The following is a 24,191-nucleotide window of genomic DNA, read 5'->3' as shown; positions in this document are numbered from 1 at the left end:
CTAGAACCAGTAGAGTACTTCTTGCTGGTGGACTTCAGACCATTAATGAAGCAAATCTGGGGCAGAATTCAGACTGAGTACATTTCTTTGTAGATTTCAGTAAAAGTAGTTAGGTAGCTGTATGGTATATTAACATAATGATTATTTTACACTGAGAAAATGGGGCTAAATGTTTGGCTAAGGGTTCCTGGGTTGTATATCCAGGTTGAATGTCAAGACAGAGCAACTGGCCTTCAAATGCAGACACTTTGCATGCGGGGTAAAATGGCTTTGAATTTGTGAGCATTGTTGTATTTGACACTTTGGCTCATGGACACAAGTGGCCTGATGGGAAGTGGTGGGAGGCAGCAGCTTGTTTACCTTGAGTTGTAGACTCTCCAGTTGTAGCGTGTCCAGTGGCACTCACCCATCCTGTCCTGCCACAACACCCTGCCTCCATTTATTAGATGCTGAGATGTTCTGTGCAACACAAGTTGCACAGTAAATTTGCAGATGACACCAAGCTGGGTGGGAGTGTCGATCTGCTGGAAGGTAGGAAGGCCCTACAGAGGGATCTGGACAGGTTAGATAGATGGGCCGAGACCAACAGCATGAGGTTCAACAAGAACAAGTGCCGAGTCTTACACTTCGGCCACAACAACCCCATGCAGTGCTACAGGCTGGGGGAAGAGTGGTTAGAAAGCGGCCCCGCGGAAAGAGACCTGGGGGTGCTGATCGACAGCTGGCTAAACATGAGCCATCAGTGTGCCCAGGTGGCCAAGAAGGCCAATGGCATCCTGGCCTTTATTAAGAATAGTGTAGCCAGCCGGTCTAGGGAAGTGATCGTCCCTCTCTACTCAGCCCTGGTGAGGCCGCGCCTTGAGTACTGTGTTCAGTTCTGGGCCCCGCACTTCAAGAAAGATGTTGAGGTGTTGGAACGAGTCCAGAGGAGGGCGACCAAGCTGGTGAAGGGTCTGGAGGGTCTGACCTACGAGGAACGGCTGAGGGAGCTGGGGTTGTTTAACCTGGAGAAGAGGAGGCTCAGAGGTGACCTTATTGCAGTCTACAACTACCTGAAGGGAGGTTGTAGTGAAGTGGGAGTCGGCCTCTTCTCCCAGGCAACTAGCGATAGGACAAGAGGACACAGCCTCAAGCTGTGCCAGGGGAGGTTCAGGTTGGACATTAGGAAGAATTTCTTTTCAGAAAGGGTTATTAGACATTGGAATGGGCTGGCCAGGGAGGTGGTGGAGTCACCATCTCTGGATGTGTTTAAGAAAAGACTGGACATGGCACTTAGTGCCATGGTCTAGTTGACAGGGTGGTGCCAGGGCAACGGTTGGACACGATGATCCCTGAGGTTTCTTCCAACCTGGTTGATTCTGTGATTCTGTGAACACAGTTCTGTGTCACTGCATGCAGACTCTCACCTTTCCTGTTGTGGTTAAGGTCTTCCACACCTGCAGCTCCTTTAGTTAACAGGAGAAAGAAGCTTCTATTTTGCACAGACTGATTTAAATACAAAAAACCCAGATGAAGTCCAAACCCTTTTGGAATGAATATATGTAAATTGAAAAGAATATCCAGTGTTATGTAGTTTCTGTTTTCTGGAAGACCAGCAGTGTATCTGTGACTAGGTTTACAGTAACAAAAAAATTTTAAAACCCCCTAGACTCTGACCCTGAGATCCTGAGCACTGTTACCTGGATGGAGCTGAGGGTATTTTGCAGTTCAGAGGGAACAGCTAAATCAGTTGAAAGGCAGCTTTACGTATGACCAGGCAGCAGGCAGAGCAGATGAAGAGGCTGGTGAGGTGGCCAGGGTCAGCCACTGCCCAGCGGTCCAGGGGCAGCAGACCCTAGTGATGAGTGTCTGGGACCCAGCCAGGAGGTTGAGCCTGTGGGTCAGAGTCTGGACCAGCAAGGTACAAGGCCGGGCATAGGTCTGGCTGCACTGTAGCTCAGGAAGGCCCTGGGTGAGGGCTGTGCTTAAATGCAGCTCCTGAGCAAAGCAGTGAGGCCCTCACCGAGACCCTTTCTCACACAGCTTGTTCCCAGCGGTCAAACCCTGTAGCGGGGCTTGAGCACAGACAGTCTAACCCCTGGGGAGGGGCAAGGACCCAGCTCCTTCTACGTGGATGTCTGCTCCTTTATTCCTGAACCAAACTTGCATAGTTTGCTGTTAATTTCAATAAATATCTTTAAGGAGTTGCTCAAACTTGCTGGTTAATAATTACATAAAGCTGTCAAACTGATCTTCAGCTGCTGCAAATAAAGGTACTCCTGAAGTCTGTGGAAAATCTATATCTTTCTCTGTAATCTTAGAAATGCATTTGTGTATTGTGTCATGAGAACTGTTATCTACAATCTGACAGAAAAGAGCTGTGACTCATCCCATGTATTATATTCTCTTTATATCGGGTCCCTCCAATATATGGGATCAAAAGCACAGTTATGGTTCATAACTAAGATGGGGAACTAATATTTAATGCTAAATTTCAGAGCACTGTTTAGATACTAATTCCAATATTTCTATCCCATTTCACAGGTAGGAAACTCAAAGAAAGGAGAGAAAAACATTTGCCCATAGCTTCACAATGAAACTACAGAAAGATAAAGTGAAAGTGAGAGGTCTGGGTTAGTTCCACATACGTTTGATCATGCCTGTGTGCAGAAGGTTATACTAGATGATCTCCTGAGGCTCTTTCTGTCCCTTCATTGATATGATTCTATGGTTAGCAGCATTTTCCTTTCAGGATAGTTGGGTGTGGGGAGGGTGCAGAAATGTGTGTATTTTTCACCAGGGCATAATGTGTATTCTCAACATAATTTTATCTGAAATTCACATTCAAAACCAAAAAATTGGCTTTGCTCCAATGGGTAATTTTGCACTTACTGTGTTGCTAAGATGGAGTAGGCAGACTTGCAACAATGCTAAGAGTTCCTAGTACATTTTCAGAAAAGGAGAGCACTGACTGGGTGATTCTTACTGACAACAAGAATTTTTAAGGTTGAATGGATGTTCTTTTGTATTTTTTGAAAATGTAGAAATAATTTCCTACTTCACTTACTATTATCTAGACTGTATTCCATTAGAATGGTTTTAATTGATAGGTATGAACACCCTGTGTATATATTAATGCGTCAGAAACTGATATCCATTGCATTGCACTGCCAGGCTCAAAGGTTTGTGAGCTGCAGCACAAGGCCTCGTTGGAGACCAGTTACTAGTGGTGTACACCAGGGGCTGACAGTGGGGTCAGTACTGCCTAATGTCTTCAAGAGTGATTCAGATAACCTCAGTTACAGTCTCAAAGAGGATTTCTTGGATCAGAATTTTAGAAACAACATTTAATATCTTTCTAGAAAGAAAGAATTCTACTTTGAAGTAAGAACAGATATGCGTACTTACTCAGACATAAAGTTACAATCTTATTAGTATTTTCATAACATGGAATGATCAATGTAACAAGGTAACATGTCTTCCAGATACTCATTTGTTCTCTGTGGCAACTAATAATTATGAAAAGTCTTTATCTGAGCATCAGAATCCGAGTGGGAAATTCAAACTTGGTAAGTGACTTTCAAAAACATGTTTCATCCTTAAACTGTCAAGTGTTTTGAACATATTTCTGCAAATCCTTGAGGCCACTCCAGTGTCTTACTTTTATATTCCCATCATTTATGAAGTCCCCTAAAGCTGTTATTTTGAAATGATATTTCACATTATGGCAACACCTTAATCAGTAATGATCTTCTAGATTCTGCATTCAAGATACAAGATTGCCGGCTGCAGCAAAGCAAGCCATGAGTAGAACTGCATTCTACTTTCACTTATACAATGCAGCACAGCAAAACCCAAAGAGGATTCAAGGAATTCAGTTAAGGATGTGATTTAGATTGTTTTATGCCTCAGCTCCATTTTCAAAACATAAAAGTGCTTAATTAAAAAAAAGTTATTTTCTACTTTAGCACATTTCAGGCTACATGAGATTAAAATTACTGTCTTCATGACCCACTTGCCTAAATGCCTGGCAGTTACCTGGATAGCTCATCTCAGAGCAATATGCCTGTACAATTCTGCCAGTTGCAACTGTACAGGTATGTCAGAGAGGAGGACTGTATTGTGTCTGCCAGCGTAGGCATTTCGGACTCCTGCTCTGTGATTCTTTTCCAAGAGCAGCAAAATCTAGTCAGTTCTGTGGCCGAGGGTGAAGCGGTATTTGAGTAATATAGGAAAAAAGGTTATTTTAGCAAATATGTAAAGAATGGCCTTTGTTCTTGTGTGCTTGAAAAGCTCTGTTAGCTGGATTAGTTTTATGGGTAGCTTCCAACCTGGGGTAAAGGACAATACTGGGAATTCCTATGATGAGGCCAAGCCAGGTTTTATACTAAAGACAGAAAAGTGACATAGATCTTCAAATGCAGAGTTCCTGCGTGCTGTGCCACCACTTTCTTCTTCTGTGCAGTCAGAGTTAGGAAACCATAGAGAAGACGAGAATGTGGGTGATGCTTGTGGGGCACAGGGAAGTATGCATCAATGGCAGGCATTAAGGTCTCTTTAGTCCTTCCAGTTAATTCATCCTTGCTGACAGACCAGCTTTCTATTTATGACTTTTTTTTGGCACAAATACATGCCTATTAGACTCTACATTTATTTAATTTGACCTTAGTTAATGTCGTAAACCTGCGAGAAGACCGCTCAGAGTAATTTAAAATAGATGAGCATTCCAGTCATTGCCATTGAGGTTAATAAGACTACTCATTTGTTTAGATTTACTCAGTGTGTGTTTGCAAGACAAGGCTTTAATTTTAATGTTCTCATTGAAGTCCATTGGATTTCACCTGAAACATCAATGTGAAAATTAAAACGAAGAGCTGGTGTGAGCCTTTTTTGGCAAGTTCTACAAGTACGTATAATTCTTTTCACATAGGCAATGCTAGTGATATGAAAGGGACCAGCACTATCAAGGAAGACTAATGACATGAGTCATTTTTTCACTGTTGAAAAAATGTTCAGTGAAACATACTATTTTTTCTTATTGCTTAAGGTGCTTTTGCATTTCTGTGTTTTACTTGGTAATTTATTTTTCCTTTTTGCTGTCTTTCCATCTTATATATTTTTACTTCCAGTTACATTCTTCAGGGATCTTTTAGAGCTGTGTTTCCGATGGCTTATGTTTTCTGGGCTGACTGGAGTTAAATTTCCCTTGGTTCCATTTGAGACTGCATTCTGGAACCCTCGAGATTTTAATGTCATTATTAACGCAACCACTTGTATTGAAATGATTTCCAGTGTTTGCAGTAAGATCAATTATAGAAGTTTTACCATCTTTTGTTGGCCCTACACAGTGTCTGCGAAACTTACTCCCACTGAAGAGAGGCTTTTAGAACAAGTAGATTTTGACCCCTCTGCCTCAAGACCTGGATACTGAAAGCAAATTATTTATGATCCAAATTATTTATGATCCCCCAAAAGACTTGCAGACCTCCTGGCATCCACTTTCATAGGAAGTGGTGCCCCTTTTTACCCTAGTCTCTCAAGGATTTCCTTGAGATGGGGATGCAAGTGCAGAACACTGATGAGTGATGCAGTGGGAAACTATTTCTCTCCCTCTAAATTTGTGTATATAGAGAGAGTATATATGTCTTACACACACACATATGTTTGTATGTATTTGCAATTTGAAGCAGATAAAATTGATAGTTTTGGCCAGTTTAAAATATGCTGTATGGGGAACAGATAAATGAGGAACGGGTGAAAAAGAGGTAGTGGAGCATTGAAAGGTAAGAGTTGCAGTAGATCAGGACACCACGGTTTTTGCATTTGTATCTTTTGGAGAGCTGGGGAATTTTATATGAAATTGTAAATATATGGAAAAGTGTCTGGAACTGATGTCATATGGTGATGGAAAGTATTCTGATAGAAAATTCATTGTGCATTGAGGGGTGCCTACCATTAAGAGGGATGTAAACGGAGTGCAGCTGCTCTACGACTAAAATCTGTTTAATTCAGTGGACCACACAGATCTTATATGAAAGGGCTTCTGAAATCTGCGTGGCAAGTCAGAATATACAGGCTGCAGCTCCACTGGTCCCCCTCCAGCAGCTGGCAAAGCATTTCCACCCATCTTAATTCTGCGTTGCTCCCCTGTGTGCCTTCGTAAAATTACCTCCAGCTTCATTGCAATGCTGTGATTACTTGCTGGCTCCAAAACGTCCATATGTTGAGCAGTCTTGCTTTACAACTTCCTCATGTGTAAAAGTAACTATTTCTCCTTCATATGATTTCTGTTTAGATTTCTGAAATATACCTATCTAGCTCCTAAGGCCAGACTTCTGCAAATACACATGTAATATATTCCTCAAACTTTGTGGTGTTCTTTCAAATTCCACATTTGTCAAAGCATTTCTTGTTAATTGTTTAGCAAGCTGTGAATTTCAGTCTCTCTGTTCTCCCATACTACCTTTGTTTACACATTTTTTTCTATTTCTTCATTTTTTCCATTTGTTTTCAGGGCCAAGCTTTGTCCTCACTGGGTTTAACTGCTTGCCCCACTTCATGCCTTATTTTGTGATCAAGTAAGTAATTTAATTTCTTTTCGTTTCAATTCCCCATCCATAGAGTCAGGCTAAAACTACTTTCTGAGTCATAGTGAGGGCATAATCATGAGTGCATTAAAGATGAGGACAGCTAAGACCCTATGGTTATACGAGTACTTGTCACTGATAAAGAATTCTGCTTTTCCCCATGAGTTTCTCACCAAGGTAATGCTAAGCCATTCCAGCTTCTCACTCACTTTCTAGAGATACTGGCAATAAGGAGGATTTGGCTGGTTCATGGTTCTCACAACAGAAAGTGTGAAGATAGTGTACTCAGCCTTTCTGATACTTCTATAACCAAGCTATAACTTAAGACTATGACCAAGACATACTGGTCATCTTATGCATAACTCCTATCTTGAAAAACGGTAGTTACATATGTAACTAAGTACAGTGGCCAGCACAATAACCTGATGCAGAGTGATGACAATCACATAATTCCTGTACGCTCTTTGGTTGATTTCCCAGTGGGGAGATCTCGCATCAGGCCAAGAACCAAGAACACTGATATCCGTGAAGTTACTCCTTAGTAGCTCCCTTGAATGTCCCCAGACTCTGTCCTGGCTATGGTTGCAGAAATCCAGAACAGGTTCTCTGAACTTGGTCATTACAGAGGCCTAAGCTGAATACAGACTTTGTCTCTGTTTCTTTCTCTAACAGGAGTATTTCCTCTAGGGGCTACACCATTGTGAGGAAATAAAAAACCTAAATACTTCCTCGTAGGTCTCTCAACAAGACTTTCCACTCTGAACAGATTTCCTTATGTGTCCCTAGAGGCCTTTAAACAATTTTTTTTTTTACCTTCTATACTGTAATATTGTGCTTAGCCAAGACTCCCTTTTTGCATTTATCATTTGTCATTACTGTGTCCCTCTGAGGTGGATGGTGGTGAGTTGTAAACTGTTTTATATTGTTTTCTAAAACATGCAGTCCTTGCTCTTAAAGGTCTTTTCCACTGACTAGAGGTTTAATATATTACCAGCTGAAGTGCTTATTTTCTGTTTGATTTGTAATTAGAAATGGACAAGCCAATAAAACCTCAAAATGGGCACACACTTGGCCCAGGCTGCTTGGCGTTTGTTCAGCCTATGTAGCTAACTCAGAAAAATAGCCAATCCGGAGAGAGTATTTTGCCTTTAGTTCCTGGCAGCCGGAGTGGCATTACAAAGCAGCTTATACATATTCCTTGTCATATGTGTAAGATCAGCTGTAGGCTCATTTTAAGTTTTGGCTCTGGTTCAGGCCAGCATCTTAATAGTGTAATCAAAGCATCTGGCTTGGATCAGGAATGGGCTATGATTTTATATACTGTCTGCATAAGGAAATTAAGAGATCTCAAATACAGAAACATTCAGACTGATGATACATTTAAAAAGCACTGTGGTTTCCTTTATGGCCAGTAATATTAGCTGTTTCAGCTAGTTGCTGTTTTGAAACATTTAAAAACAAGGTCCATGTAAAAGTCAGTCCATATATTTGGGTCACAAAATTTGAACTTCAAATGGAAATTTAAAACAGCTGTGTTTGAAACACTGAAGACAACTCAGTGTGTGCAAGAGAGCTGGGAAGCAGTCTCCTTTTTCATGACATAAGACATATGTGCCTTGTGTAAGAAAATAATACAAAAAAGAAGCAATACCTTTCAGCTGTGTGTGGAATCACCAGCAGTATAGCTATGAAATACAGCTCTTGTTAGGTCAGGTCCAATGCTGCACTGCCACAGCTATGCTGCTTCCAGAGTTAGCTGCATATTCAGCAGAAATGTTGACTAATGTTCCGTCTAAGTCAGGGATCTGGGATCTCTGCATCACACTTCACAGCATGATGTAGGTATGTCTGAAGGTGTCTGAACAACAGGACGGGTGCCTACTGGGAAGCCTACAGCTACATCAGTTATTTCAGCAGACATAAAATATGCAAGCGTTTTTAGCATTGCAGTAGCCGATTACATGAACCTTTAGGTAGTTAAATACCTAAAAAGCCGAAAGGCCTAAGGCTTTTTATTGTTATGCTACTACTCTATTTAACTGCTACAATGCAGGAGCCAGACTAGGCAGTTCAAGATAACATCAACATTCACACGCTAAGCACTCATCACCCATCCTGGGAAGAGCCCACAGTGTCCTGGGCTCAAAACACCAACAATCATTCCTGTTTTCAGCTCTGTGTTCAGAACTGACCTTCAAAACATGTTTACTTGTTACATGCCTCAAAAAGCCCTGTGAACTGGTCTCGGCTCCTTTATCTTAGAAGCAAGCAAAAACTATTCTCAGTGCAGTGTTCCCAAGCAAATCTTATGCTCCCCAAGTAAAGCACAGCTGTTTGCAGACTGAGGGTCTTCCACATGTATAATCATGCTGTAGTAAACCCTGTTCTAGCAGTGCTGGATAGTACTGCTAGAAAATTGCCTTCACCTTTATAACTCTGTAGTTCTTTGAACCAGGGTCTTTGCACTTTCATATGCATGTAATTGCCTCCATCTGCCATAATGAGATCAAAGAATGTTTATTTTAACTGTTAATCCAAAATTAAGAAAATAGTTGCACCAGTTTGTCAGTTAACCAGCTCAAGATCATTCTTTGATTCTGTTCCTGTCAGCAGAAGACTATATTTGGTGTTTGTGAAATTGATACATTTTTAAATGGCTGTAATTGCATCACAATCCTTTCAGCTTCAATACAAATGCTATTTTTAATTTTTTTTGGTTTAAAAATCAACATTGCCTCATAACTGACATATATTAAACAACGCCATTTTCTTTTCCAAATTTGAGCCTGAATCTGCAGGTGTTTCTAAGTAATCATTACTCAAACTGAGTGGTCTCAGTTAAGTAGTTGAAAAGACTATTAGAACTAATAAAGTTAGGTAATAGAATCATTTCCACTGTTACACTGGTGTGAGACATAGGAAAACTGCTTGTATTGATTCAGTCCTGTTCTAAGTCAAGAAGAAAATATTTTTTTCCAAATACATAAGAAATAAAAATCTGCATAGAAGGACTCCAGGGGACTATCCAGCTCCATTCCTTCCTGTAGAATCCCCAGTTAGGGAAATGAATATGGAGTGTGAGTCTGTGCCAGAAAATTGACCCGTTTAAGGGATTCTGGAAAACAGAATTGTCTCACTGGTATCTGTTAAGAATAAATGAATTTTCCAGTTACTGACAACCTTACTTCATCTTATTCTCCACCATGACACAAGCTAGAATTATCAAAGAAAAAACATCTCCTTTTGGTGGAAGACTTTTTTATTCTCTCTTCTTTGCTGTTTCTTCTGTGGATGAAAATTAAAAATCCAGCAACCCTAATCATACAGTGTAGCAAAGACTCTTTACTTTTTGGACACCTTCTCTCTTGCTAACCAGGTTCAGATATTACCAGCTGTATTCGAGCTATTAAAAGCATAATAGCTATTCTGTTTGCCTATGTTGTTACCAAAACTTAGCTTTTGAAATGGCCTGAGCGTAAAAGCTGTTATGCTCATCTACACTCTAATTGTGTTAAAACAAAAATGCCAAAGATACCACAAAGTTACAGGACAACTATTAAAGTGATTATAGTTTTGTGTCTTTCAGGAAAAATCCCCAAAGATTCAGAAGGGACTTTGGTTTCTTGACTTCAGTGTAAAGCTAGCAGGAACACAGAGAGACAGACTTTGTGGAGACAAAAGACAGTTCTTCTTTCATTCATCTGATTCATTCACTTCTGCGGTACATTCATTTGATGCTGCCAGGCCTAAAAGAACCCTTCCTTTCTCAGAAATTAGTATATCAGGAGGAAAGAAAGAAATGAAGTCCTATCTTTACAGCCTTCTGAGAAAAGCAGGGCAAATAAATGTATCTATGTACAAGTACCTCTTGTATAAAAATGTCATCATGCCTCTTAGCTTGCAAGATAGTAATCATCTTTGCAGACATGCTTCCATCCCTACCATGGATCCTGGTAAGTGAACGTACATTCAGGATCAGGCCCACTGTGACTTCTCTCTAGCTATAGCTATGGATTTTTTGTGGTGTTATACAAAGGGAGAAATACATTTAAACAGGCAGAAATGTTATAATGATATTAGGTAATAATGATTTCCAGAACAAACTTGGGAAGACTAATTCAAATCTTTGCAGAAGAAGAAAAGCTGGAAGAAGGTTGACAAGAAGTTGAAATATTCCAACTTAGAGTGATGCTTTTATTTTTGCATTTGACTACTTTGATTGTCTACCTTGTTCCTACTGTGCCAAACAAAACTGAGGTGACTCATACATAGAAATTCTTCATACTATTTTTTTCCATTCAAATGGAGTTGAAAAAAGTGTTCTATCCTTATATAGTACCGCCCATAGCAGAACTTAATTTATTACACAGAAAGATGGTGTCCTCAACTTCTGCCTCAGAATAGGAAGCAAATATATTCTTCAGGATGTCAAACTACTATGTAAATAAGGAAGGAAAACAAACAGGGAGTCAAGATCTTTGAAGAGTTGTCCAGAAATGTAGAGTGATACTATAAAAGGATTTACTATCTAGCTAGCAATAGGTATTGAAGACAGGAGTTCATATATAATAGCATTTCAAACCGCAGTGATTCCAATATACATTTCCTTATAAAATAATGCCTGTACCTGAATATTTCAGGACTGCATTTTGCAGTCCTCATGTCTTAAAGTTGTGGATACACAGAGTAAAAAAAGACTCTTAGGGCTGATACTGCAGTCACTGAGCATGGAAATAATTCCACAAACTTGTTTCAGTAACAAATCTGTATCACAGAGCATTTGTCTTCTTTCTGTATAATTGCTGTCAGTAAGATAGTATGTTCAACGCATTCAGAATCTCTATGAAACTACATTTATGAGCTCAAATACCCACTGAGATATGTAATTTCAGCTGCCTATGTTTAAAAAATAATATAATCTTTATGGACTAAATTAAGGTTTGCCTGTTACTAATTTAAGTACATTTCTCTAATTTTTTAAAGGCAATAATAATAAAGCAGCAATATGCATTGTAGTTGTCATAAAACACATGTATCTGCCATGCTAAGAGTGGAGTGGTAGCACCGTTTTGATAGCAGAGAAGCACATCTTCCATCTCTTTCCTGTGAATTTTATGCTCAGACCGACAGTGTAACATGAAGTTGGAATGTAGGTGATGGAGTGGAAGAAAAGAAAGAGGGGTGGTTTGGTAATGACTTAAATAATCATGCCCAGTTGCTACTGTAAAATTGTCAGTGCTTCAAATTTATTGTTGGAGTAAGAATGAAACAGTATTTCCAGGAGTTGCATTACTCAATAAAGAAAGGTCACATATGGTTTGAAATTAAATATGTGTCAATAATGAAAGGCAAAATACTTCTAGTGTATATATTATTGTTACTATTAGCAACGTGTTACACACTCAACTCTACATAACGTGGAAGAGTACGTTGTGATTAAGCACCAAAAAATTAGTGTCTTCTGAATGGCAAAACTCTTCACTGACTCAAAAATGCTTAAGAGTCTGATTTCCAATGAAACCGAAGGGATCTAGACAGCTAAATGCTCTTGACAATCTATTCTCAGTCCTTACAAATCCCTTAAGTGACTGAACACTTGAGAAGAGCAGCTCAGCCACAGCAAAAATGGAACCTTTCTAGGAGAAATGCTGGGGATCCTCAGCCTGCAGATGCTCTGCTCAGATGGGCCCTGACACCTGGAAGCCCACTGCATGAAGTGCGGTAGCAGGCCAGCCTTGCTGTCCTTGCTCATGTGCATAATCCTTACCCTGGTAAATAGCATTGCTGTCTTTTTTTATTTATCTTGACTTGCATGTACAAAGTTTTAAAGTTACCGGAGTCAGCTTTGTTGGGTTTATGGACTCAGCAGGAGTTTTTTACGTGTTGGCTTGCCCAACGCAAGATTAGTAGAAGATATGTGAACTACTAGATCTTCACATTGCAATTTTAAAACATGGATATTCATATACTTGAGGGGTTAATGTTAATAAATCTCAAGTCACATTGCAACTTGTGGAATTTTTACAAATTGTATTCATCCTTTTGAGTTGTTAGTACTGATTTTATTAATTAAGGCTTACAACATCCGTACGAAAAATAAGATGCAGCTCAGTAGTTTTGAAGGAATTATTAAATTATGCTAAAATTTCCATAATGTGTGTTTCTCATTCCGGAGTGAAAAGAGACTAAATACCAGCCGTGGACAGCTAAGAGACTGCTGGAGAGGTGAGATGAGGACATCAGCGCAAGGGCTCCGCGCGCCATCTCTTGGTGAAATCTGTAAGGCCCAGGGAGGGTGTTTCATTCCCGTGGGTGCGCATACGTTTCTTGAAAACGATTGCTGTGTTGATTGTTCAATCACTGAGTTATAATTGTCATCAGAAAAATTATCAAAAAATAATTATCGAACATACAAAAAATAGTTTTCAGTGTGGCAAAAGTTGCTATAGACAATTTTGGACAACTTTATGACTGTCAGAAAATACCCATCTGATGAGCGTCAGTGCCGTGATTGAGACGCTCACAGTACCTCACTTCCAGCTCCTCACTGGCGTATTTCTGTGGCATGAATCAGCATGTTATCTCACAGTACTGAAGGGATATGGAAATTCTTGAGCTAGTAACTGCTGTTTTAAAAGAATATCAGCCCGTTAATGTACAAATAGCAGTTAGCGGCTGCAGGTATGTGTTAAATAATCCCGAGCGTCATTCCCTGACTGCTGCCCATCATCGCCTGCCACGCCTGTGCAGCCAGGGCATTCCCTCCGTGTCCTCCCCACTTCGATGTATTGGGGGCTTTTCAGAGACGTTTGTTTGTGACGGTACAGGAGACAGAGGCTGAGGTTTGGGGAGGAAAGTCCTTCTTTTAGTGTACCTTTGGCACAGGGAGTCCTTTTACTTAATTTTGGCCGGAGATCTCTTACAGGCTGAGGCCGGCAGGTCCCAGCAGCGGTAAGGCGACGGGCGGCCGGTCTCAGCGTGTCGCCGTTTCCCAGCCGTGAGGAGTTACTCGCTGTCGCCGTCGGAGACGGCCGATCCCCGCCACCGCCATCCAGGCTGTCGCTGACAGCTGGGGATCCCGCCCGCCGTTTCGTCCGCAACCCAGCGGCTTTGCGCGGGGAGCGGGACACGGCGCCGCGGCCGGGGTCGTGGGGAAGGGAGGGCGGCAGCCTCCTCCGTCGCGCGCCGCTTGCTCGGCGCCGGCTGAGCGGCTACCCCGCTTCTCTTCTGTTCGCAGCTGTTCTTGCTCAGTTTCCCTTCCCGCTTCGGTACGGCGACCCCGGCCCCCGGCCCCCCGCTTGGGTTGCGGTGCTCCCGGGGGCACGGTCCCCGCCCACCCAGCCTGGGACACCCGTCCCGTCCAGCCCCAACCTGTTACTTTAAGGGGCGGTGGGGCGGGGCAGGGGCGGGCGGAGGGGCTCGCGGCCGCGCCGCCGCGCGCCATTGGCTGACCGCGCCCCCCTCGGTGCCCGCCCCCCCGCCGCACACTGCTGTGTCTGTGTCTCCGTGTCAGCCCGGCGGGCGCTGCGCATGCGCGGCGGGCGCTCATCGAGCCGGAGGAGCAGGGGCGAACGCTGAGGCTGGGACTGCCGCGGGCTCGGTGTGGTGCGAGGGCGGGGAGGCGGCGGCGGTAGCAGCAGCAGCCAGCGGGAGCAGCGAGGTAGAGGATGTCCGCCGCCCGCCCGCCGCCCCTCTGCGCGTCGGCCGTCGCCTCCGCGTCTTCATGAATTAGCGCAGCGGGGTGGGGGCGGGGGACAGGGTCGAGCGCCCCAGCGGAGCCGGCGCCCCAGGCATGGCCAGCTCGGTGAGTACCGCGGACCCGCCGCCCCCGCCCCGCGCTGCCCGGCGCCGCCAGGAAGGGGTTGGCGTGACGGGGAATTTCTATTCGCGTGCGGCTTTCCCTGCCTCCCGCTGCTTCCCCGCCGCTCCGGCAGCGGCACGGGGCACGCACGCACCCGGAGGGAGGCGGCGGGTGTCGCCTCAGCCATGTTCCCGCTGCCGCACCGAGGGCACCGACCGCGGAGGCGCTGGGAAAGGGGACGGTGCGTCCTTGGCAGCTCTCCCCGGCTGCCCGCGGGACAGCATCTCGGGCCGGCGGCCGCGCCTCCCCGCGTCCTCCCGGTGGCAGCGAGAGGTTTTCTACGCCCTCGCCTGTGGTGCCGGATTTTCGTTGCAGGGTTGTGGTGGTGCCTTTCTGTTTTTGTTCCTCTTGCCGGGTTTGTGGCACCGTTTTGGCCGTGTGTCCCCCTCTCCCCCTGCCATGGGGTCGGTACCCCCTCGGCCCCCCGTCCAGCCCCGCTTCCTCGGGCGCTTACGGGGCGCTCCCCGCCTCTCCCCCTGCAGTGCGCCGTCCAGGTGAAGCTGGAGCTGGGGCACCGAGCCCAGGTCAGGAAGAAACCCACCGTGGAGGGCTTCACCCACGACTGGATGGTGTTCGTCAGAGGGCCCGAGCACAGCAACATTCAGCACTTTGTGGAGAAAGTCGTCTTTCACCTGCACGAGAGCTTCCCCAGGCCGAAAAGAGGTAGGGCAGGGCCCGCCGCGGGCAGCCCCGACGGGACCGGCTTCCTGCCCCGGTGCCGGGCGGGCGGTAGCGGGGTCTGCCCCCAGACGAGCGGTTCCCAGCCGGGTCGGAGCGGGCGCAGCTGGCGGGTCTGAGCCGGTCTCCGTGGAGAACAAAAGCGGCCGTCAGTGCGGTGGTGGGCTGCCAGTGGCCCTTCTCCTGCCCCTCTTGGGGCTGCCCGGGTTCGGGGGGTTGCGCCTTTCTGCCCCATCCCCGCTCCTGCACTTGCTGCCGCGGGGACCTCCACTCGCGGCGGCCCGCGGTCGCAGAGCCCGGGCCGGCGTTGGGTCTGGTCCCGGCTCTTCCTGGTCTCTCACTTGTCGGTGCCACGGGGCTGGCCTCTGGCTCGGGGTGGGTCTGCACCGGAGGTTTTTGTCCACGTGTTGCATTCTTCTGGCTAGTGTTGCTTTCTTCCATAGTAGTCAATGCCTGACTGCGACAGGGATGCCTGGAAATGTGTGCCTCCTCCGATTTTGGTAGTTGCTTTTGGACTCCCCCAACATTTTGCTTTCTGTTTAGTTCTCTAGTTCATCCTCAGGGCTTCAGGCTTTCCTAAGTACATGAAAACTTCTCGAAAGGTGTGTATGCGTGATGCATATGTACCCATATAAGCTGGGCTGGGAGCTGTATAAGAAGCCTTTTGTTTTCAGATCTGATTCCTGAGCCCTTACTGTCCTGATTACTGTAGTTGGATTAGAAGAGGTAACAGTATAAATAAAATAAGTGAGCGGGTTTATTTATCCATGCAGACACAATGGTTAGTAGTTACCTTTCATTTGATCTGTAATCTTTATTGACATCTAGAACTCCTGCAGTTCCTTAGAACAACATCATCATAAATCCTGTCTGCTTAGAGCTAGGTGGGGAAAAATTGAATGGTCAGGGAGCAAAAGACAGGAAATTTTTCAGTGTTGAGATAAAAAAAGCTTTTTTTTTTTGTGGTAAGGTGAAAACATGTATTTTGATTTAGTGTTTCTCAGTTTGAAGACACCAAGCTGTGAGGTTTTTTTTCACCTTATTTCTGTGTTTCTTCTAGAATATTTTCCTTCCCTTAAACAATGGAGTGTGAGAATTGCAATATTTGAACTGCTGAGATTATCTGCTAAAATATAAGCTATTCATTCCCTTTTATTATCATAGAGTCGATAAACTTGTAAATCTACTCTAAAACAGTGCAGTACTACACAAACAGTTTTCAGTGGATTGTATGTAATACTGCAGTATTTCTGATGAATTAAATTGCCCAGATTGCACTGTGGAGTCTTCTTGTTTTCTTCTGTTTCTTGTACAGAAAAACATGACTTTAAGTCAATCTAAATAGTTTGGCAGAGAAACTCCTGAGAACAGGACTGAGTAGTCCAAATAGGTGAGATAGTATTATCTGCATTCAGTGAATTAGTTGATGTATTGAAATAAGTGGTAGAAAGTACATGTAATACTTCGAGGCTCTGTCTGCATAGGGGGTGTTTGTGATGCTCTCTGCTTTTATTATCCATGCTTTATTTAATTATTTACTTGTCTGGCCTTGGGGAACTTGACTCTGCAGACCAGACTTGAGGGTTGGTTGCTAGGTGTGATGTGGAGCTTGCTAATGAGAATATATTTTAGGACTTTTGCAAGTGAAAAATGCATGGTTTGCTGCTGGGAGTGCTTTGTGTCTCCAGCTGCTGAGTTTAGTTATGCAGTCATTTAAGCCATTGTTTTAAAATGTTTATTTTTGGGTTTTATTTGTATGCATCATTTTCATGATGTGGCAACTGCTGGGAAAGATGCCAGCTTATATAGCCCGTGAGGGGACTTGTCATACTGTGATTGCACGTGACTTGGGTTGTAGGAGAACGCTGCAGCCACTCTGATTCAGTAGAGCGTAAGCTCAGGTGGCAAGCACTCCATTAAATTCTGGGCTTTGCTTAGCCTCCTAAAACTACAGCAATGAGTGAAAAATAGGTGCTGAAGACATTTCAGGCCCCCGAAATCACACTGGGAAGGATGAGCATTGTGCTGTCGAGAGTGATCCATGTGTGAATTACCTAGCACGTTTTCTGCTGTTCAAAAATGTTTAAAAGATTGGTGGTGATATGTGCCTTGTAAATGGGAGCATTTTGTTTGTCTTTCTAACTCACAAATAATTTTGACAAAATTATTCTATGTTTTCTTGGCTCTATAAATCAGTTCTGTTACTTTGTTTTGACCTCAGATGGCCTTCAGGGTGGTATCTTAAGTGTTGCATATTTAATGAGAAAGATATGCTTGCTTGTAGTGTTAGTTAAACTACCTGTTTTCCATTGCTTCTTCTGAAGTTATATTATTTATTATTTTTTAGTTATATATTTCTATATTGTTATTTATTCTTTTAGTATAAGATAACTTAACTTACCACTTAGAGATACTTGTTAAGTTCTCAAACTAATCCTGAGCAATCGGTTTAGCAAGCTGAAGTAGGTATTCAATATTAATCAAATGCAAGTACTAGTATACTCACTAGCCGTAACAACACTTAGCTCTCTGGTAAGTGATCCTTTTCTCTCTAGATTCATGCTGTGAAGGGCTGCTACAACATGTATGCTTGCTGGGAAAAGTTTTAATTTATTAAGTCGACCTGTAGAGCTCACAGATAAATTTGAAAATAATAAATGATTAGGCTGTTATAGGTGTTACTAGCTCATAATGTGTTTCTGTTGCTAGATCACTTTCTGTTAGGGGCATAGTCATTCCAAATATAAAGGAGGGCAAGGGAGATGAATTGTTTTCAGTGCTTTTGCTTTGCATGTTTATGAGAGTAGCTGGATAAAACTGCTACAGTTTGCTGGCTACAGCTCTGGCTTTGCATGTCTCTTCTGGCTATACTAGGGATTTTGGAAATACTAGAGGTCGGTGGCGAGTTTGCAAAGGTGTGTCCAAGTGTTTGTTCGGCTAATAGTTGCTGCAGAGTATCTCGAAATTGCGTCAGTTTTAAGGTGGAAACATATCTAGGAATAGTGTTCAGTTGTTGGAGTGCAGAGCAGATCGGTTTGTGTGCGTAGCTAGGATGGGAAGATGATGGTGAATAACAGGGAACAGAGTGTAGATGAGCTAGAGTGACCTAATAGTCTCCTTCATCTTTCAGTGTGTCTCACCCTAAAAACTTGAGTTTGGCAGCAGTTTTATTGTTTTCTGTTTGCTTTATGATGACTGAATGCTTAAGTTTATCCTTGCACGGTGGAACATATGGGCATTCCCAGTGACTGGTTCCCTGTGTTTCCTTCCATTTAATGGCCTGCTCCTGCCATCTGGCTTCCATGAGTAGTTTGACTGGGGGTGGCTACAGGACGGCTTGTCAGATTAAAGAAAGTAGACTCATGCCCCAACCCAGTTTTGAGCAGTTTGCAAGACAAAAGTGCTCTAAAATCATCATGTGATCACAAATACCAGTTTTCAAACTTTGTCTATTTAGTGATGCTGCTGTAAATTAAGAGAAGACATGGAGAACTTCTAAGATTCTAGCTTTATTTTAAAGCATGTGTTGCTCACCTTTAGTTATTCATGTGAAGAAAATAGTGCTATATGTAAAAGTACAGTATTTTAAAGCATGTCTGTTGAACAAGATTTGTCACCGGGTTATGGTTAGTTTTGGTCCGCTGTGATACTGCCTCCAAAAGAGGAGCTGTTGCTCTTGTCTGATAATGTGTCTCATTATTTCTTTGGATGCTAAGGAGTGTAGAAACATTTTCTTCCTCTTCTAATCTAATGAATGTTGCTGCTCTGCAACACCAGTCTGTCTTACTAAACAGTTCAGAAATATTTTCTTCACTTTCTTATCTAATGAATGTTGGTACTCTCCAATAGTAGTCCAACTTACTATTTTTCCTTATCCAATTGAAATACTGTAAGACACACATCTCTTGTGTTTCAGTGACTCATTATAAGTACATGTCAAAAACTACATTGGAAAAAAACTACTGGCGTGGCCTGAGGGGTTAAGTTTGTATTAATCAGTGGTGCATTTTGACAAACTAGATTTTTCTTATAAAAAAGGGTTGGGCTAATATTTCTGTGCTAATAACTTAGTCAATATGAAAACGGTGGTTTGGACACTGGAATGTTGTAACTTAAAAAGTGGGAGGTGTTGCTTTCCTCTGCGGAGCTGAAGGGAACAACGCTTACTGCATCTCATAGTTCAAGAAGTTTTACAATGATGTGGCAAAGTGATGGAAGTGGAGCTGCTTGTTATTCCACTATAGGATGGACCAAACTGTAACATTCTTCTAGGAAGTCCACATTTCCAGTATTGGTTGTTTTCGTTAAGGTTGTCCCTTAGTGCAGAATGAGACTTTAGTGGACCATAACGTTTTTGAAATAGGCTTAGCTATGGTAAAAGGTGCCAATTATTTCTTCCTAGTAAACATATTCTTTCTCTTCTCATGTGAAAGCTTTTCCAGTTTTGTTTCTGCAATTTGACTAGGCAAATTTTCTGAATAGTCTTCCTTAGAAAAGTTACAAAATCTCCTCTTCTGAATCTGTTGTGCAGTAGGAGTCCAGTAAGGAGGAACCAAGTAAAAGATGCAGTCCCTATTATCACTGGCTTTTTTTTTTTTTATTGTTTATTTGTTTTTTAAGTTCACTTTGCCCCAGAGGCCACGGTATTTTGGGCCACGGCAAGGTAAGAATCTTTTGGCATGGGAAGTGTGGAGTGTATGGCAGTGGTGGTGTGGGGTGTGGCCTTCCTGGTGGAAGGGACAGCCCTCCGAGCCCACACAGACCCCAAACCTGGCTTCAGTTCTGACACATCACGGTGCGTGGTGACACATGTAGTGTAAGCAGCACCTTGTTTTGTCTCTTCGATCCTTGGAGCACAGCAGTGTAGTTGTAGAGTGGAAACTGCCTTAAAAACATCCTTCAGTTTGCTTATAAGCTCTTCTTGGGAAAACATACATGTAGATAAACCCTAATATAGTATGCAGAATTTTATTTACAAAGGGGAGACTTTTTTTGATTTTAAAAAAATAAACCTCATGGCTTTTTTATGCCCTATACACTGTCTTGAAATGAAAAAATGCCAAACAAATTCTGCTTCTGTGCATTTGGATTTGTCATACAAAAACTGACCTAAGTGGACTGCATCAGTTGCTTAACTTGTGACGGACAGATTGGTACAGTTTCAAGATGTAGATAGGCTCCTCCATGGATATGTTTTGGTCTGCTGCTTTAAAAGAATGTTTTAAATTCAGACAAAATTTTTTATAGTGGCAGCTTAATCCTCTTGTGAAAGCTCATCTCATATTATATTTTAAAACAGTCTCTAGTGATCTGTATTTTGGCTGTAAAAATGCTTCATGAAGCTCCCTAAAAGTATTTATTGATAATATGCTGGCCAGAAAAATCAATGAAATGTCTTAGAATGAACTTTGATTAGGAAAAATGATGCACTTCTCCCCTGGTTACTTTGTGATTTTTTTTTTTTTTTTTTTGAAATGTGCTTTTCAAATATTTTACTATGTTAGGAGGCACATTACTAGAAGGGAGGGGAAAGAAGATCCTTAATCTTTCCTAGCCCCATTTTATTAATATGTTGGCCACAATGCAAATGCTGCTGCTTTTAGTAGCTTGCATGGTGTCTTGTAAAATTTTGGAGAAAATGACCAAACAATATTACCTCACTCACTGTTCTTGCTTATTTTTTTTTTCTTTTGGTGATTTTTAAATACTAAGTGTAAAAAAAAAAAAATTAGTCTTTCCCTGCTCCCTTTGAAGTCAATGAAAGACTTTAACTCTATTAATTTTAGGAAATTGAGTGGTGTGATGATAGGGACCCACAAGCAGATTCTTGACATATGACTGGAGTTTTCCCTTTGTACCAACTAGCACAGGCAGATGGTCAAGATCAATAAACAGGCAGTCAGTTTTCTGCTGGCTATTTAGCTACACTTGTAAGAACTGAGGTTAATTGTGGGTCTGTTCTGCTCCCCCCTTAAATTCTGCCTAAGCGTAACCTGCTAGGTGTGATACGCAGGTGGGAATTTCTTTTCCATCAGGCTTCCAGATACAGGCTTGATACTGCACCTTTTAGGGCAGGTGTTGCTATTTTATTTGCAAAACTGTTGTGTTGTTGGGCATGAATTTGCTCATCAGTGGATTTCAGCTGTGGCCAAATGAAACTTCTGATGTCTAGTCAAGAATTACATTTGTTTAACAGGAAACTCTTGAGACTTAATGTTGCTACTCCTTTAATAAGAGGCTGAATAGCTTTGAGAGTACATATGTGTTTTCAAGTGTGCTTTGTAATTCAGCCTAATGCAACTCACAAGGGCTCACAGTTTTCTTTTTCAAAGAGAGTGAGAAGAGTTTGAATGGAGGGAAGCTGTCAAGTTTCATCTTTACATGAGTTCCATCAGTAAATAATTGGTGGCTTTTATGGTAAGATGCTACCTGTTCAGGAAAAAACTGTTTCTAATAAATAATATCCCTTCCCCGACATGTGTCTACAAATGATCACATTCAAGGTCAATTCTTATACTTTATTTAGAAGTATACAGCGTAATGAGGACTTGATTCCTAGACTGGGCAGTATACCTCTGTTTGAGCATACAAATCTGATGATCCCTTTCCCTCAGAAGTGATTTGCTGTCTGCAAAGACTTGCATTGCATTCAACTGAAATGAAGCTAAATGCAGGCTGAAGTGTGACAACGGGCTCTTGCACTTGCTCAAGATATGTAGTGGCTGTACAGCCTGCAGTACTGCAGCATGACAGAACACGTGAATAGCAAGGCAGCTACATCGTCCAGTGTCACAAACGTACAGTTTTTAAAGTTCACTTGCACATTGTTTTATGTGATTTAGTTGTGTGGTTTATGTGTTCAGTGCATGTTTTTTTTCATTCTTCTAGTTTTGGCTAGATTTCTTCTCCCAGCCAGCGTGTCTCTGCAAGGACAAATGCTGATATCTGTCAGAACTGCCAGTCAGTTCTGACTCTCATTTCCTAACTCTTAAAAGATGAACGTATTTATTTTGCATTAGTTTAACTCTGAATAGCATTTAATTGCTAATACAGTATTTTTAGTTTTAAGAAGTTACACTTACATCTTTCTAAAGCTAAGATATTAATACTGTGATTGTAAATCTGCTGGATTTTAGGTGGTAGGAAATGAAATGTAGCTTCAGAGCTATTGTACCCAAGACTTCTGGATAGCTGTAGAATAATACTCACTTGATGCACAGAAAACCAGATTGTTGTGTGTAAGATCTGCTCTATTGCTTCTTTAGTAAGTTTAGTAACATACAGTAAAATGTTTAAATCAGTAGACAGTTAAATTTGTTATCATTTAATTGAGAAAATGAAAACAACTGGATTTGATTGCTGTTTATTGTTGTTACTCCATTTCACAGAATCACAGAATCACAGAATCACAGAATGTTAGGGATTGGAAGGGACCTCGAAAGATCATCTAGTCCAATCCCCCTGCTGGAGCAGGATTGCCTAGACCATATCACACAGGAACGCGTCCAGGCGGGTTTTGAATGTCTCCAGAGAAGGAGACTCCACAACCTCTCTGGGCAGCCTGTTCCAGTGTTCAGTCACCCTCACCGTAAAGAAGTTTGTCCTCATATTTATGTGGAACCTCCTGTGTTCCAGCTTGCACCCATTGCCCCTTGTCCTGTCAAGGGATGTCACTGAGAAGAGCCTGGCTCCATCCTCATGACACTTGCCCTTTACATATTTATAAACATTAATGAGGTCATCCCTCAGTCTCGTCTTCTCTAAGCTAAAGAGACCCAGCTCCCTCAGCCTCTCCTCATAAGGGAGATGTTCCACTCCCTTAATCATCTTCGTGGCTCTGTGCCGAACTCTCTCTAGCAGTTCCCTGTCCTTCTTGAACTGAGGGGCCCAGAACTGGACACAATACTCCAGATGCGGCCTCACCAGGGCAGAGTAGAGGGGGAGGAGAACCTCTCTCAACCTGCTAACCACACCCCTTCTAATACACCCCAGGATGCCATTGGCCTTCTTGGCCACAAGGGCACATTGCTGGCTCATAGTCATCCTGCTGTCCACTAGGACCCCCAGGTCCCTTTCCCTTACGCTGGTCTCCAACAGGTCTGCCCCCAACTTGTACTGGTACATGGGGTTGTTCTTGCCCAGATGCAGGACTCTACACTTGCCCTTGTTATATTTCATTAAATTTCTCCCCGCCCAACTCTCCAGCCTGTCTAGGTCTCTCTGAATGGCTGCGCAGCCTTCTGGTGTGTCAGCCAGTCCTCCCAGTTTTGTGTCATCAGCGAACTTGCTGACAGTGCACTCTATTTCCTCATCCAAGTCATTAATGAATATATTGAATAGTACTGGTCCCAGTACCGACCCTTGAGGGACTCCGCTAGACACAGGCCTCCAACTGGACTCTGTCCTATTGACCACCACTCTCTGGCTTCTTTCCTTCAGCCAGTTCACAATCCACCTCACTACCCGATCATCCAGACCACACTTCCTCAGTTTAGCTGCGAGGATGCTGTGGGAGACCGTGTCAAACGCTTTACTGAAATGGAGATAGACCACATCCACAGCTTTACCATCATCTATCCACCGGGTTACGTCCTCATAAAAGGCTATCAAGTTGGTTAAGCATGACTTCCCCTTGGTGAAGCCATGCTGAGTGCCCCTAATGATCCCCCTATCCTTGATGTGCCTAGAGACAGCACCAAGGACAAGTTGTTCCATCACCTTTCCGGGGATGGAGGTGAGGCTGACCGGTCTATAGTTACCCGGGTCCTCCTTCTTGCCCTTTTTGAAGACTGGAGTGACATTTGCTTTCCTCCAGTCCTCAGGCACCTCTCCCGTTGCCCACGACTTAGCAAAGATGATGGAGAGTGGCCTAGCAATGACTTCCGCCAGCTCCCTCAGCACCCGCGGGTGCATCCCATCAGGGCCCATGGATTTATGGACGTCCAGGTTGCTTAATTGGTCCCTGACCCAGCCCTCATCTACCAAGAGAGATTCCTCCTCTATCCTGACTTCTTCTGGGGCCTCAGGGGTTCGGGGCTCCTCAGGACAGCCTCCAGCAGTATAGACAGAGGCAAAGAAGGCATTCA

General features: G+C 43.0%; 1 protein-coding gene across 1 annotated transcript in view; it reads left to right on the top strand.

The window, feature by feature from the left end:
- The first annotated feature begins 14,128 nt into the window (after window positions 1-14,128).
- MLLT3 (MLLT3 super elongation complex subunit) overlaps window positions 14,129-24,191 on the top strand; it is a 131,981-nt gene continuing 121,918 nt past the window's right edge. The window contains exons 1-2 of the mRNA XM_068423136.1: window positions 14,129-14,370; window positions 14,910-15,090. Of these exons, the coding sequence (XP_068279237.1) occupies window positions 14,359-14,370; window positions 14,910-15,090 (193 nt within the window). The 5' untranslated portion in view covers window positions 14,129-14,358. The remainder of the gene's footprint in view (window positions 14,371-14,909; window positions 15,091-24,191) is intronic.

The sequence above is a fragment of the Nyctibius grandis genome, chromosome Z, assembly GCF_013368605.1.
Source record: "Nyctibius grandis isolate bNycGra1 chromosome Z, bNycGra1.pri, whole genome shotgun sequence".
Classification (NCBI taxonomy): domain Eukaryota; kingdom Metazoa; phylum Chordata; class Aves; order Nyctibiiformes; family Nyctibiidae; genus Nyctibius; species Nyctibius grandis.
This window is presented reverse-complemented; position numbering and strand designations above follow the sequence as displayed.